Here is a 15,065-nt window from a genome sequence, read left to right on the forward strand (position 1 = left end):
TGTGCATACATTACGGTTTGATGAAAGAGAGCGTTTAGCTTTTAAAACAATAACAAAAGTTACAGCACTGCAGGAAGTCTTATCTTTCATAAAATAAAACCAATTCAAAATATAAAATCAATATTTAAAAAATAATATGATCGGAAATAAGCAAGAAAGGAAACTCAATGCACACAGACTCCATCCAGAACTGTTTTTACGTCTTTTTCAATTAAGTCTTGAGTCAAAACAAACCTGGCGCCTGGTCTCAAATCTTAAAATGTTAATATGCAAGTCAGCTGCAAATCTGTCTGAGTTCTGACTTTAAATGATTTGACATTTAAACATTGTTCCCTGAAAGTTGCGTGATGTAATTTTTTAGGTAGCTGAGTCCATTCAAAGCAAAGGCCTAACAATTAAATATTCAACATATGCTCGGCCCATGTGTTGCTGTATTATTTATATTTTGTACGGTTCTGGGATTTTAACAGATACAACAGCATTAAGTTGGGACTCTCGTACGGCATAAAACTCACAGACTGACATATCCTGACTTTGTCACGTTGAATCCAACACTCAACATGACACTCAATGATTGATCAACAGAGAAGCAATAACAAGCTGGTCTGATATTTAACTAATCATTGAAATTGTTTTCAGGTTTCAACTCTGGGAAATTGGGTCCTGACATTTTACCAGAGTTTTCCTTTAACATATGAAAAATCAGCAGGAGACTATCTGGGTCAGACATGTTTGAGGGTGGCACCCAAGTAAAACATGCCAGAGGCAGGATATGAAGTATAAATTGTGTTACTGTTGAAGTCACAATTCTCAACACTGGTGTCAGCGCATGTCCCCAAAAGCTCTACATTCTCAAGTTGATATCTCCGTCAGCATCTCCTGCATGTATGGCTCCTCTTTTTTATTCGGAGATATTTGTATTCTTCCAGCTTCCTGTCTGTCACATGTTAGAAAAGTTATCAACACGCCCACTTGCTCACTGTGAATTTTCTGGATGTTTTTTTTTTGTTGTTTCCTCACATGGGCTCACTCAAGCAATTTGCTTGACAACATTTTACTTGGGGCCTGGCAGGAAACGTTCTGGAAAATATCTGGAACAACTGACTCAGATGTTTGTGTTCTCTCATACAGTCCATCAGTAAAATGTCTGGACTTCAGTGCATGACTGAAAGCAGCATAGGAGCCTGGGTTGAAAAAAAACCAAAAAATTATAAATCAGTAATGGAAATAATCCTGACTTGGAGTCCTAAAATTTTATTTTTGTTACCCCAACACACCCATGTTTTTTCTAAAATGTGAAGTTGATAAGTCCAAGGAGAGATAATTCTGATACCATCATGGGGGTTATTCCTTTTAAACTTCACAAAGCTTCATCAAGGTCCAGAAAAATCCTTTTACAACTCATAATCCCAATCGCTTCATCACAAGTGATAAGGATGTCACAATTTTTTCTTAATTTCATTTGTTTTAAATTTGAGAGAAAGCAACACTTTGTCATCACATGTTCAGGTGAAAAATTATTTATTCTCTTCTTTCATCTTTTCTCCTCATGTTTCCCACCCCTGCTCATATCGTTCTATCCTCTCAGGCTTAAACTCACTGCTGAAATGAAAACAGAAACCCTCAGAGATCTGCAACATTGAGCTGAGGATTCCAATGCCACTTAACATAGAGCCTTTTAAACCAATTTGGCTCTGAAACCTCAAAATAAGAAAAGAGAGTAGGTTTTATCTTTCTCTGCGATATTTAACTTTCTGTGACCATATGACAACCCATGGACATGGATTAAACACAGTGAACCAAATTCAACATTGGTTGTCCTATTCAAACATTTACTAAATATTTACCAATGAGTCAAAGCGGAATTTGTCCTGGCTGCAAGGAACTTCATAAAAAACAACTTGTCAAGGTCAATTTAGCAGATGACTGTGTGTGTGTGTGTGTGTGTTCGGTGTGTGTGTGTGTGTGTGTGTGTGTATGTGTGCGTGCATGTGTGTGTTTGCCCTAGGGCTTTATCAAACCACAAAGCAGTCTGTTATCTGTGAGAAGCAAAAACTCATCATGTCATCAGATGAGACTTCTTGTAAAAGTGAAGGACCAATAAAGTTATAGCAAATGAAGACAATGTTCAACTCATTGTGCTCTTAATATGTCATCTAAGATTTGTACATGTACAGGTCATTGCTTCACTGAGAATTTTGAAAGATATAATCACATTTTATTGCAGATTTTTTGTCAGTTGTACAGATTAATATGTCTGAACAAGTGAATCCAGTCACGTCCTCACAGACCTTTGTAAAAACCTGTCAATGTCCTTTTTCTGAAAAACTGGCACCATCGGGTCAGTTTTAAAAAACTGTTTCCACCTAGAACCTTTCCTTTATTTTTCAGTTCAAGATTCTCATAAATGGAGCTTGGAGTGGGATTCACAGACGACAGTATGTCCATCTTGTGACGTCACTTGTGGAAGAAGCTGAATTACCAGCCTGGAAAACATGGCAACTGTTCCCCGGGCCTCAGGGCAGCGGCTTCAATGGAAATGAATCTGGGGTTATATAATCAACTTCAACTGTTTGGGAATCAGCTGACATGATGAGGATCTTGAGGTGGTTTCTTTTTTATTGCCTGATCTGCATTGTGTCAAATCTATCTTAAGCCTGGTTTCGTTTAGCACAGCTATAACATACCTATTGAAATGATATGTGTTATTTGTGTCATTCATACACAAAGAGATGTCTTGAAAGGACAGTTTGTTTTCTTGTCACCTGGCAACCAGCGAAGAGGTGGGCAGATACATATACTGTTGATTTTGAAGAAATAGTTTTAGCATGGAACTACCTCTGAAACTTGTCTGCTTACATTGTATAAATAAGTGAGTCATAATGTTTTAGTAAAGGAGCATCACCACAGACTGTACATAAAAACAGACTGTGGGTGTAGAAAGTGAAGTCAATGTAGGGCCTCAAACCTGCATTCTATTGCATAACCAGTAGAGGGCGACTACTCTACTTCCGACTCGACCCTCTTGCAGAAGAAAACAACTGATAATAAATTACATTGGTGAGCCTGTTGTCTTTGCTAAGAGCTGTTAACAAGGCTACACTGCTTCTATGTGTAGAAGACAAGTTATTATTCCTGTTGACACCTTCACATGTATGGCTAGTGTAGGCAAGTGGTCACATGATATGTGTTTTCAGGCGTGTTGGTATGAACTGGAATTATAACTAATGCAGCTCCAAAAGTTTGAGTTTGAAAATGCTGTTTTCAGATGAGTAGTATAGATGTAGCCTCAGCTAACAGCCTCCACTACCTCCAGGGTTGAGGCACATACATGTATGAATGGTACTGATGTTCTCATCAAACTCTAGGCAAGCCCACAGTCATGTTTTAATCCAGTAGAGGACTATTGTACACAGGGGGTCCTACGCAGGGGGCTCAGGAGCTACTTTTCGCCCTGAGCCCCCCCATCAGCTTCATAAAGCTATACTCAATATTTGATGCTCCTTCAAAACTAGTGTGAGCATGGCTTCAGATCATCCACATCTCTAATGTGAGGAGCCATGATGGTGCTTCAGGCAAAGTTCACACCTTCTCTGTTGGTAACCTGCTCCACAAAGACTGGAAACATTGCCAGCATAGACATGTGACAATTGCATTAACATCTGTTAAGAGCAATGTACTTTTTAATCTTATTTTTCCCTTGGCAGATAAAATATATTTTGCTTGCACAATAACAAGACAACGGAGAACCATCTGCTGTGTCCGTGTAACATAATCCTCTCTTTCATTTGGTGTTTGTTGTTGTTTGTTTGTGAGTGCTCGCGTTTAAATTTTTACAGTTTCGCAGTCGAACCGTCTAACAACGTCTGTACAGACAGAGAAAGCTGTCTTTGTCATTGCTCCGCTTTGATGTTTCCTCCGTCCTCTGAAGCTTTGAAAGTTGGTGAGGTTCAACTTTCTCCCACTTCTCAAATCATACACATTCAGAGGACAAGCATGGGTGGAGGAACAGCGGGTGGAGATACACAGGGAATTGTGGCAAGAGGAAAAAAAAAAATCGAGAGAGGGAGAATGATGGGAAGATGATGGAGACAGAGAAGTATTGATTTAGACGGATAAAAGATAACGCCGGGAACAAGAGATCACAAAAGAAAAAGACGGGGAGAAGACAAAAGGAGCAGAAAGACACAAACATGTGATTGAAAAACAAAACAGAAAACAGCAAAGACAAAAAGTGGGAAGGGAAACAACAGAGTGAAAGGAAAACTCAAGTAGGACAGAAAGCACACATTCACAGCTTGACACCGAAAAAGTTAGTAAATCACTTCCTTCCTCCAGTTCTATTTGATTGGACCATTGTCATATTACCACCCAATTAACTTGATGACTCTTCCTAAAAGACCACCCCCAACTGACTCAGAATTATCTACGAACTACTTCAAGTGTCTGTTTTTAAGAAAAAGGGAAAATGGCCTGCAATTTCTATTTGTGATAGAACACTATAAGACAATCTCTTCTGGATATCAGAGGAAGCGGAAGACCCACTGTCACACTGCTGGGGCTGAGAAGAATTAGCTTACCGGCGGTTAAAACCATGTGGTTTGTCACTATGCTTGCCTGACAATTTTCAAGCCCCATCCCTTTCAAATTGGTGGTGTGCATAAAGTTGAACTAAAACTTTAATTTTTACTTTTTCTGGAAGAATATAAATTGAGGATGCATTTCCTCTGCTGTGGCTGCCATTGTATCCCATGGTGCATAATTGCCTGTATGGAGTAATTGCCCTGAAGGATTGAAACTTTGGCAACTAAGGGCCTCTCATTCAAAACAACAAGAAAACCCATAGTTTGATGATGTAGTGAAGCAGCGTAGGATCATGGGAGTTGATGTCTTCACCACCATAACCTGGTGAAAATCTACCACGACAAATCATGTTCATGGATGAGGTGATGTATTTAAATTGTATTCATGGTACGCAGCAAACGTCAATGAATAATGCTGATTCATAACGAGTGACCAACACAGGAAAAAACTGTCAACTGGCAAGCAGTGTGGCCACAGATAAAGCGACTATGATGCAATCAAAAAGCAATCACAATGAAACATCCATTTCTCTGGGTTTGAACATTGTTTGAAATATTTTGAAAGTATGTACACAAGTCGACAAAATATAAAACAGGTCTAGTCATGTTTAAAAATTATTATACAGAATTGTTACAAATAATTTTAATTTCAGGACTTAGTAGATAAACATAAAAGTACCCAGAACAACAACCAACAACTTGTCGGGGTTACATCGTACAACTTTTCCCAAATATCTCCTTACAATTATAGTTGTGCAAACGTGTGTGTCTCTTGTGTGTCTCACCTGTTCTCAGGGTCCGGCGTGGTCATTGCTCGGGTTACACAACACATCTTGAGCAGTATGCACCTTCTGTCACCATGGGGAGACAGGGAGGGCAGGGTGGCGGGGCTCAAAGGGTCAGATGAGGAGGGGGAGGTGATGGGAGGGCTGCCGATGCGGGGAGACTCAGGAGGGGGGGTTTCCCAGCCGATCTCTGACACAGGGGAGCCCTTCTTGACGTACGGCGTTGCCTCGCGCATGTACTTGACTGGATAGGAAAGTAAAGACAAAAGGATTTTCAGTGTGCAGTGGATAACAGGGATGTGAAACAAGCAGATTCTTTGATTCAAATGTTCTGGAGGCACTTTTGTCCAGGTAGAGGGTAGGTTTGAACATTAATTGGCAAAACATAAAGGTATAAATCATCCCATTGTTCACAGTATTTCACAGGATACAAGTTACTGACTCATGTACTTATTTAATAGTTTGATAAAATGCTGGAGGAATGAAATAACTCTTTAAATATGTATTTCCAGGTGGTACTGTCATCAACCAATGGATCATTTTCCATTTGATCGAGTAATCATGATAACAGCTCATTCTAGAAAGGCGTAAAACATGTACTTAGTATAGATTATAAAATAGAAAACTAGACCTAGTAGAGCACATACCTCTATCAAGCTGCACCAAATTTCATAATATATATAATATATCTCAAGGCACTTTACAAAGTAAGGTCCAGACCATAAATATTTCACACACTTATCAGTACACTAAATATGCCTGAATATAATTTTGTTTCATGGAGCTCCATGAATAAAAAAAATAAATCACCCTCTCGCAAGTTTCCTGCATCTGCACTAATATATAATGGTTTCTTCCCTGACCCACATCCTTGCATCAAGTTTCATGGGAATTCGTTCAATTGTTTTTCTATAATCTTGTGTGCAAACAAGCAAACAGACGTGGCTGAAAACTAAACCAATGAATGAGACAATGAATCACAGATGCTTGTTTGTGGCTGCTAGTGGCAGCATTAGCAACAAAGCTACAGCCATAAGCTTACTGTCCAAAGTAAGAAACAAACACAAGAATCCCAGTTTGAACTAGAAACCAAGCGAGTTTTACTACAATCTTATAGCAGAAATAATGTCCACTGTTCACTCCTGTTTTACTTTGCTTTCTGTCACGCTCTGTGTCTTCTTCACCTCCTCCGACATCAGAGCCATTGTTGTTTTGTCGGGTAGAGTTTCCGCAATTACTCCATCGTCTGCCATTCCACCACCACCTGGGGAAGCTACCGGGGAAAGAGAAAAGCCCTGTTCCGGTTGCACAATGGCAGATGCACTTCCTTTGTGCTGTAAACTGAACCTTATGTATTTACCTCATGATGAGTTAAATCCAACAATTGTTTGTTGTCACTTGAAGTTTTAAGGAAAATAAATCAATTGAAATTAGGCCAACTGTAAATACAACAATAAAAACGAGTCTCTTACTGGAGCTAGCTTTATTTTTACATCATTTAACAGAGGTTAATTAATCTTTGAGTAAGTTTAACCTTGTGGCCATTTTTTTTATGTAAAATGTATTTAACAGTAACAAGTAAAACTGCAAGTTGCTGTTTTGAAATTGTTGTACTTTGTTGCTAAAGGTCAGAGGAAGGATGTGTGTACAACACAGACATTCAGATGCATGGCAGAAATGGAAGCTGTTTAATTACACGGCCCCTGAGGCATTTACAAGGTATCACAGACACACACTGGAGACAGAGAGATAATTCTCTGCAACAGTTTTTGTACTTTATGATGCTTGAACTCACAAAGGACACTGGTCCAGTGGTTTGCATGAAAGGGTGAGTTGATTTCCATTTAAGGAAACATAAGTCTTTATCTTATAGCCAAATTAATTTGTTATTCTATCACTGAATATGCAAATGTAGCTATCTGCCTTTTCCGCTGCCAGTTTGAAATGATCACAGCAAATGTCAAAGTGCCAAAGGCCATAACAGACTCGGATGGGCTCTTCACCTCGGCTAATGTAGTAAAAATGTAAGTATTCTTTCTGATAATTCAAACCTCGTCTCTGCTGCTACAGGCAAGCAGGAAGAAAAAGAAATTCACGGCACTGATATTTTTTCGAGATCCGGTCACAACTCAAGTTGCCGGGGCCCACCTGAGAAACTTTCCAAAGCAGTGAAAACAAAAAGCTTCACTAGTAAAAGTCAAACTCTGAGTCACTGGAGGCTTTATAACTATTTTAAGATTCCTCCTGCTTTTAGGTTTGAGAGGGGGGGAAGACAAGTGAAGTCGGGACACATGTTTCAATGAATGACAAAAATTGAGAGGCAGCGATAAAGTGGGCGCTAAGCACACACTCTCTGTCCTGAGCGTTCCGAATCCCCGGTATGCCCTAGATGTGTAATTGGCATATCCCACTGTACGAGCCGCGTATAATTGGCATATGGCTGGTGGCATTTGTAATCCAGCATGTGAATTATTCTTGGGAGAAGGCGCTATAGGCCCCTGTGAGACGATGTAACAAGCCTAACCGCCAACCTGTAGAGGAGAGATGACAGACTGACACATAACACAGAGGAAGAGAAGGGGGTGATATCCTCATTGGACCCAGAGACGACGTGATCCTATTGCACAGCAGAACAACCCACTAAGTCGTATCAAATTAAAGGAGGGAGAAATGGCTGAAAGATTCTGTTTAGATTTAGGTCAGAAGAAAAACACATTGTGGACAGAGAAAAGGTCTTCGACAGCACAATGGAGACACCCACGTGTGTGTGTATTATGTTCTGTCAGGGAGATCTGGTCTTAGTTATATTCCCTCTTGTTTGCAATCGCACCAGCTCTCAAGTTGGCGATGTGAAGTTCGACAACCCTCTCCTGAGTGTTGGACTCGAATGCCAATCCCAGTACAGCTGACATGCTCCTTCTGAGAAGTGTCCCTGCACCCGGTGCCTCCGAAGCTCCAGCGTGAACTGTGATTGGTCAGTGGAGCTGCTTCTGTTTTTTAATTTCTGATCCTGGAAGAGATTCCCGACATTTTCATCCCTCTGCTCACTGAGATGCCTGCTTAATATCAATCAGCTGTTTTCAGACATGACAGGAACAGGACGTTTACCAAAACTCATAGGTGAGGAGTGGTGTCTGGGTAGAGCAGAAGGACAATGACGTATTAATTCCTTCCACTGAAACTTCCACATTTTGGTTCACAACACATCGACACCGGTGTCAGCCCTTATTGCCAAAAGCTCTCAAATCTCATTGTCTTTCTAAGTCTACGTCTTCATCCTCATCTTCTACATGTATGGCTGGCTCTTCTTCATCCTGAGATATTTGTGTTCTTCCAGTTTCACTTCCCTCGTGTGTTCCAGAAATGTTGCTGCTGTATTCTGACACTGATGTTTTCCAAATATAGCCCCTCTAGAAAAGTTAATGGAAATTTCCGAACCGTAAAACACAGTGACCAAACAATGTAAATACAGCGGCTGCATGGCTCAGCCTCACATCCTTAGCATAAAGTTAATGAAACCATGTAAACACAGTCACTGTTGGGATATAATTAAAGCATGATAAATCCTAAACAGGTACAATACATCCATCTACTGTTGCAGGGCTGATACCAACAGGAGAAACCAGACGCTGCGCTTTAAATCAAAAGCTGCGACTCCCAGGACGCCCATTAACCTCCTGCATCAAACAATCAATCTGGCTTTAAACTTTACAGGGCCTCACTTGTTACTACCAGGAGTGTGGAGTGAACTGAAGAATGAGTCTTATAATCGATTATTCATCCTTCATCAAGCAAAATGCCAAATATTCTAGCTTTAAAATAAAAAATGTGAGGATTTTCTGATTTTCTTTGACTTAATTTCAAATAGAAAATATTTGGCTTAAAATTGGTGGTCATACAAAAATGATGTCTCTTTGTGAAAAACATTTACTTTTTCAATGCTTTATGAGTTAAACAATTCTTTTTTTCAAACATTAATGACAAATTGAGCATTATTGAAAATAATAATTTGTTATAATTAAATTGAAAAACACGAACAGCTATAATGAAAATATCATGATTAGTAGGTAAGATATTTTCCATTAACATTTACAGAGGCAGCCTGGAAGGAGGAAACATAAACTCACTGACAAGCGTCACTGTGGCCAGAAAAAAAACTGTTATAGCTGTAAGTGTTTCCAGTGGAAGGGAAAATAAACGGGGTGGAGTCTGTGTGATCATTACACTGGAAGTGTGCAAATGTATGTGCATTTACCATGGGTCATGTTTTTATTCCATTACAGCAACAGCACGGCCAACTCTGCACAATAACCTCAATAGCACGATAAGAACTTGCCGCAGAAAGAGATGCTGCATCGAGTTGTGGGTTTTACTCAAGTTACTCACAGAAAAAACCTCCAAATGAGCGGCTGCCCTCCTCCAACTGTCTGAGTCTATTTTCCATTTTTCCTGCTCATGCATTAGACAAAGTGAGAGGATGGATACACAGACACAACTAAATCTTTTCTTTACTGTGACTCCCACTCTAACTTCATTTAGAGGTCGTTCTCACAGTAGAGCAGCTGTTCAAGTCCCCAATTAAAATATCCTTCACTGCCCTTCATGACCTTCAAAAGCTGTTCGCTTATTTAAAATCTGCACTTAACCCTATACTCACTTACACATCCATCTATCCATCTATTCATCCATCCATCGGATGCACAGAGAACCCAGCTGCTCGTGGATTTCAGTATCTTCCACATAACTTCACGTTGAATACACACAATAATGAATACATTATCCTTATAAGAACTTTACATTGACTTTCATTCATTGTGGACATCCTACCCAAAACCTAATCCTTATCTGAACCATGACCAATCATTGGAGAACCCTAACCTTACCTAACCACAATTCACATCTTACCCTAATCTTAACCCAAACCTAAACCTAATTTTTCTAAACCTAACTGTAAAAGCAGGTTTTAAACCCACTTTGAAAAAGTGAGGACTGGCCAAAATGTCGTCATTCTGTTCATACATGATACATGCATACATGTTAGTGAGATGTAATACTGTATCAGCCTTGAACCTTGTGTATTTTTCACTTTAAAGTGTTAACAATATTTAATACGGTCTGAGTTCATTGGACTTTATCCTCTGAATTTGGATTTTGGGGATTGTCTTTGTGAGAAAATGTACCAAATAACTGCCTCTCATTTAACCAGTGGGAGAAGATTATTCGGTTTAACATATTCAGAAGTTGGAAAGAGACCAGACGAGGGTAAAGAGGCAGAAAAGTAGATATAAGGTTGCTCTGATTGCAGAATGAATACTTCCACCCTTGTACAGGTATCTGAATACTACAACAGCACAAAAGGGCTTTACAACTCCAGCCTCAGGGCTTCTTTTTGTTGGGTTTGGACCCAATGTCTCAGAGAGTTCAAATATCATCTGAACTGAACAGTGAACAGAAAGTAAAATGGGACTGATCCTTGAACTTCAACTCAAACAGTTACCAACTGGCACACTGGCAAACTTAGAAGAGGCAGAAAAATGAGCTGACAGAGAATTAGTTTGACAGGTGTTCAATATAAACTATATATACATCTGCTGTATATTGATGTGTGACAATTACACTAAGCAATAACCCAAATATTACAGACATTCATATGTTAAACCAGGGAAATCAGGGAGGCATTGTTTAAAACAGATGACAAAGAACATTACACGGTAAATCTGTCACCATGACAACACAAAGCTTGACAGACGCATTTAAGTGGGGATTAACACGCAGTCAATGCACTGGATGTCACCAAAAAATTGCAAGTACATCATCTTTAAGTAAGAATTTATTTTGCGGATGGCATTTTCTTACCGAAAGCAGTTGACACATAGAAAGTGTCCACAGAAATCAGTGAGGCGACATAACAGCTGTCATATTTTGGGTCATCTGTGGTCACCTTGTTAAATATTTCAGCAGTTTCCTAATTGGACTGTGTAACTGAAGCGTTCAGAACAGTTCAGTCTTATGATTCCCCTCACAAGAAACAAACGGAACAAAACAAACACGATGATTACACCTGGAGGGGAAAGAAGGTTTTTGTCTTCCTCAAACAAAGCTGACAGGAAAAACAGATGAGCCTCGGCTTTTGTTTTCGGCTGTATAAACATCCACAGAGGAGGCGAACGAATGATTCATTCTATTATCTCCCCCACAACAATCGCTGCTGCAACTCCACGAGTTGTTATAATCATCGCCATCATCCGCTCTGAGTCAGACTCTGCAGACAGTGGCAGAGGAGATGATAGCTGTTCTAATGACATAAACAGTCAGCTGGTAGACGCATACAGTAGATGATCTGTCTCTCGTACACTGGTCCACATTTTCACTGTGGCAGCAGTCTAGACTGCAACAGAGTACAACTGATTACACCCATCAATATGCTCAAGTCGACACATGCTCATCGACACGCACAGCCATCCAGATGTCAGGTGATAAAAGGTATAGCTTGTTAAGGGCTCAACAGGAGAGCTGAGTCATTTCTTGTCTACTGTAGTTTGGCAGATGTTCGTCTCTGACTTTTCATTATTGATTTTTTCTGCTTCCTTGTTGAGACTATTTGGACTTGTCTTGCTCTGTGGCTGCACCAAAACACATCTGGTGTCAAATCTCCCCTATACTCTGATGTCCAACATGCACTGTCTACGTCAAAGATATCACATGTATCCATTCTGATTAAAAGCTTCTCCACCATTTCAATGTGGGTCTTGAGATTGATTGACAAAGCTGAGCAGCCAGGACTAGGCATAGCAGGTCTTTCAAGTTTTGGAATTCTCCATATTTATGTGTTGTGCTTTGGGTTGTATGATCTGCATCTATAGAGTTTGGAGTGTCTTTCTTATGAACCTTCCCAAAACCACAAACACATAGTTCGAGGAGGTGGAGATGTGTCATCCATGTTTGTAGAGAGTAATGGTAAAAAATGCCTTTTATTCTATTTACAGGTTCTTGTTTGAAAATAAATAAGCTGAAACGTTAGCTATAGCTGATAAAGTCGACTAGCAAAATTAATCATTTGACAAGATGGTGAATATCCCTTGTAAGTTTGTCTTCTGCACAAATTAAGTTACCAACTACCATTAAATGTTAGCAGGTGTTAGCGGCCAATGGATGTTAGTGACATAACTTCAGTTGTGCACCTTTGCATCATCTAGTGTTTTGGCCTTGCACTAAGGCTAAAAGTAAATCTGAAATAAGGAACCTGCATTATGTCGGGTGTTGCAACATAATTTGAAGTGAAAGACAAGCCAGAGTACCTAGTTTGTAGGGTTGTGGTTGCATTGCAACTGGAAACATGAGTTTGACAAGCAGATTTTACAAGACCACACTTTGACAGAAGCAATGTTACTGTATGTAAGCAAATTTTGTGGCGAGGGAGCTAATAGCTAAGAAGTTGAACTAATTCAAGAATTTCTGTAGAGGCTTGTTCCTACTGTAAAGCTGCTGAATCTGGTGAGTGACTGTCAGTCTTTCACAAACTGCTGTGACAGAGCAGATTACTAACACGTTACTGAAAAAACACTGAAGGAAAAGATGTTTCCTGTTTTTTTCCCCCTCTGTCCTGTAGTAAAACAAGAGACATAACAGAAACAGCCCAACTAGACATTTTTGCGTGTATAGGATTACTGCCGAATTTGATACGAGGAAGGAATGGCTGTCTTTGAAAGTCATGCATGCTGTGGCAGGGGGAGACTTGAAAGGGGTGACGCTGCATTTTCCTACTCTGCAAGAACAAAAGACTTTCTATGACATGTAAATAATGGTGAGTTAACAGGAATCTGGTGAGAAGTTTCATGCCATGAATAGTAAACAAAAGGACCTGAACATATTTGTTAAATTTAATGAAGACCCAGCTGATGTGCCTGACAAACTATAAAATAAAAAAAAATCTCTGAGCTGCAAAGCAACAACAAGCTCCCTCTGCTCCAGTTCTATTAACTGTAATTATGTCCTGAGGATTTTCCCATTCTGTGGAGACATGCACTGAAGTTTGCATGATGACCTGGTGCTGTGAGAAGTTCTTTTTTAAAACTGACTTTTGCAAAGACTCGGTTCCACTCAAGGCAAGTAGCATCACCATCAATACCATCTTACATCAGACACATTGCCGAAGAGAAGCAATTCCAGTGATTGCATTACGCTGGACTCATGTGTGTACATTGCAGTAACTCTTGATGGTGGACCTGCCTGAGGCTTGGTGCCAGCGCAATCGTCATATTGACAACAATCACATGGCCAGCTTTTATGCTAATGTGTCATGCTACCTATCAATACAAAGCTAAAGAGAAATACACAGGTAAGAAAATTGACAAAACCGAATGAACAAACACCAGGTTAGCCAGTTGCCTCTGCTTTCACATTATTATGATTTAATTGGCTAACACCAGTGTTCGTGGGTGGCTGTGGCTGAGGGGTAGAGCAGGCATCCTCTAACCAGAAGGTCAGCGGTTCAATCCTCAGTCTTCCCCTAATGGCCCCTCAGTAGAATCCACTAATTGTAAGTAGCTTTGAATAAAAGTGTCCACCACATGAAATGTTATGTTTGTTTGGATATGATTGGCTGGAGCCTCTATGAGTACAAACTTATAACAAAGTGTTTGTTTCTTTCCATTAGCTCATAATTGAAGGCATTTTTCATACATTACAAATCTTTCACTGGACCACCAAACTGGCACTGGATGTGGTTGCCATGTAGGAGCTTTGTGTTGCAGCTGCAGAGGCTTGATCGAGCCTTAAAGGGAATTTACATGTGGCTTGTCAGACTGCACGCAGAGCCACTGAACACAACCACTGAGTCTGCATCTCTGACACGAGAGCTTGAACCCCAGTGCTTTGTTTGGAGAATGGTTTTTTTTTTTTTTACCAGTGCGTCAATTTGTTGCCCTCTTACAGCCTGCATCAGGTGGGAGTGAGTGGTCCCAATATATCTTAGCTGACTCCGTCTACCATCTTCCTAATGGGACACACTTACCACACAAACCACTGAAAAACACAACAAATGCACGCAGGCGCACACTCCTGTCCTCTCCCAAGAGACGTGTACTATCTATTACAGTTGAGATGTTTCCTCCTGATCTCCCTCCTTATGTACCACACTCTGCTTCTTTCACATCTTAGACGGTGACGCACACTCAGAAATAAAGAAAATGCATTTTTAGACTTTACACCTCACTGCTCACGTCTTTTTATTTGAACGTTAATGTGCTCGGTCACACGTTAAGTACCTTTCACACCAGCAGAGACCCATGAAATCCACAGACAATGCACCTTAATGTCATTTTTTATTCTGCCTCTTTGTTTCGCTGCTTTCCCAAATGCAGATAGTAGTGGTGAAATACAATTTTACCCCCAAATCCACCTGTACTGTCACCTGTAAATCAGCCTTTTAGCCTCCCTCGTTATCTCTCCTTCTAGTTCTGTCTCTTTCCGCTGCCTCTCTCCCCTTCTCAGCAATTAGACCATTAAATTCGCATTTCAGCTCCACCCCCCTCCCTTTTCTTTCTCTCTCTCCTCTATGGTGCCTGGGCCCTTCCTTCTTCCCTCTGTCTTATCTTGGTGAGTTTACAGCTGGGACCTGCTTTCCTCTCTGCAGTGTAGCCCCTGTACCCCCCCTGGGAACGCTCATCGGCATGTGTTCATGTGTGTGTGTGTGTTT

The 15,065-nt window shown here is 40.3% G+C and overlaps 1 protein-coding gene across 1 annotated transcript in view; it reads right to left on the minus strand.

The window, feature by feature from the left end:
* The window catches only part of sntb1 (syntrophin, basic 1), a 35,954-nt gene that overhangs the window by 17,872 nt on the left and 3,017 nt on the right, over nt 1-15,065 (minus strand). Inside the window, exon 2 of the mRNA XM_069537119.1 lies at nt 5,369-5,612. Within this exon, the coding sequence (XP_069393220.1) occupies nt 5,369-5,612 (244 nt within the window). The remainder of the gene's footprint in view (nt 1-5,368; nt 5,613-15,065) is intronic.

The sequence above is a fragment of the Paralichthys olivaceus genome, chromosome 13 (assembly GCF_024713975.1).
Source record: "Paralichthys olivaceus isolate ysfri-2021 chromosome 13, ASM2471397v2, whole genome shotgun sequence".
Classification (NCBI taxonomy): domain Eukaryota; kingdom Metazoa; phylum Chordata; class Actinopteri; order Pleuronectiformes; family Paralichthyidae; genus Paralichthys; species Paralichthys olivaceus.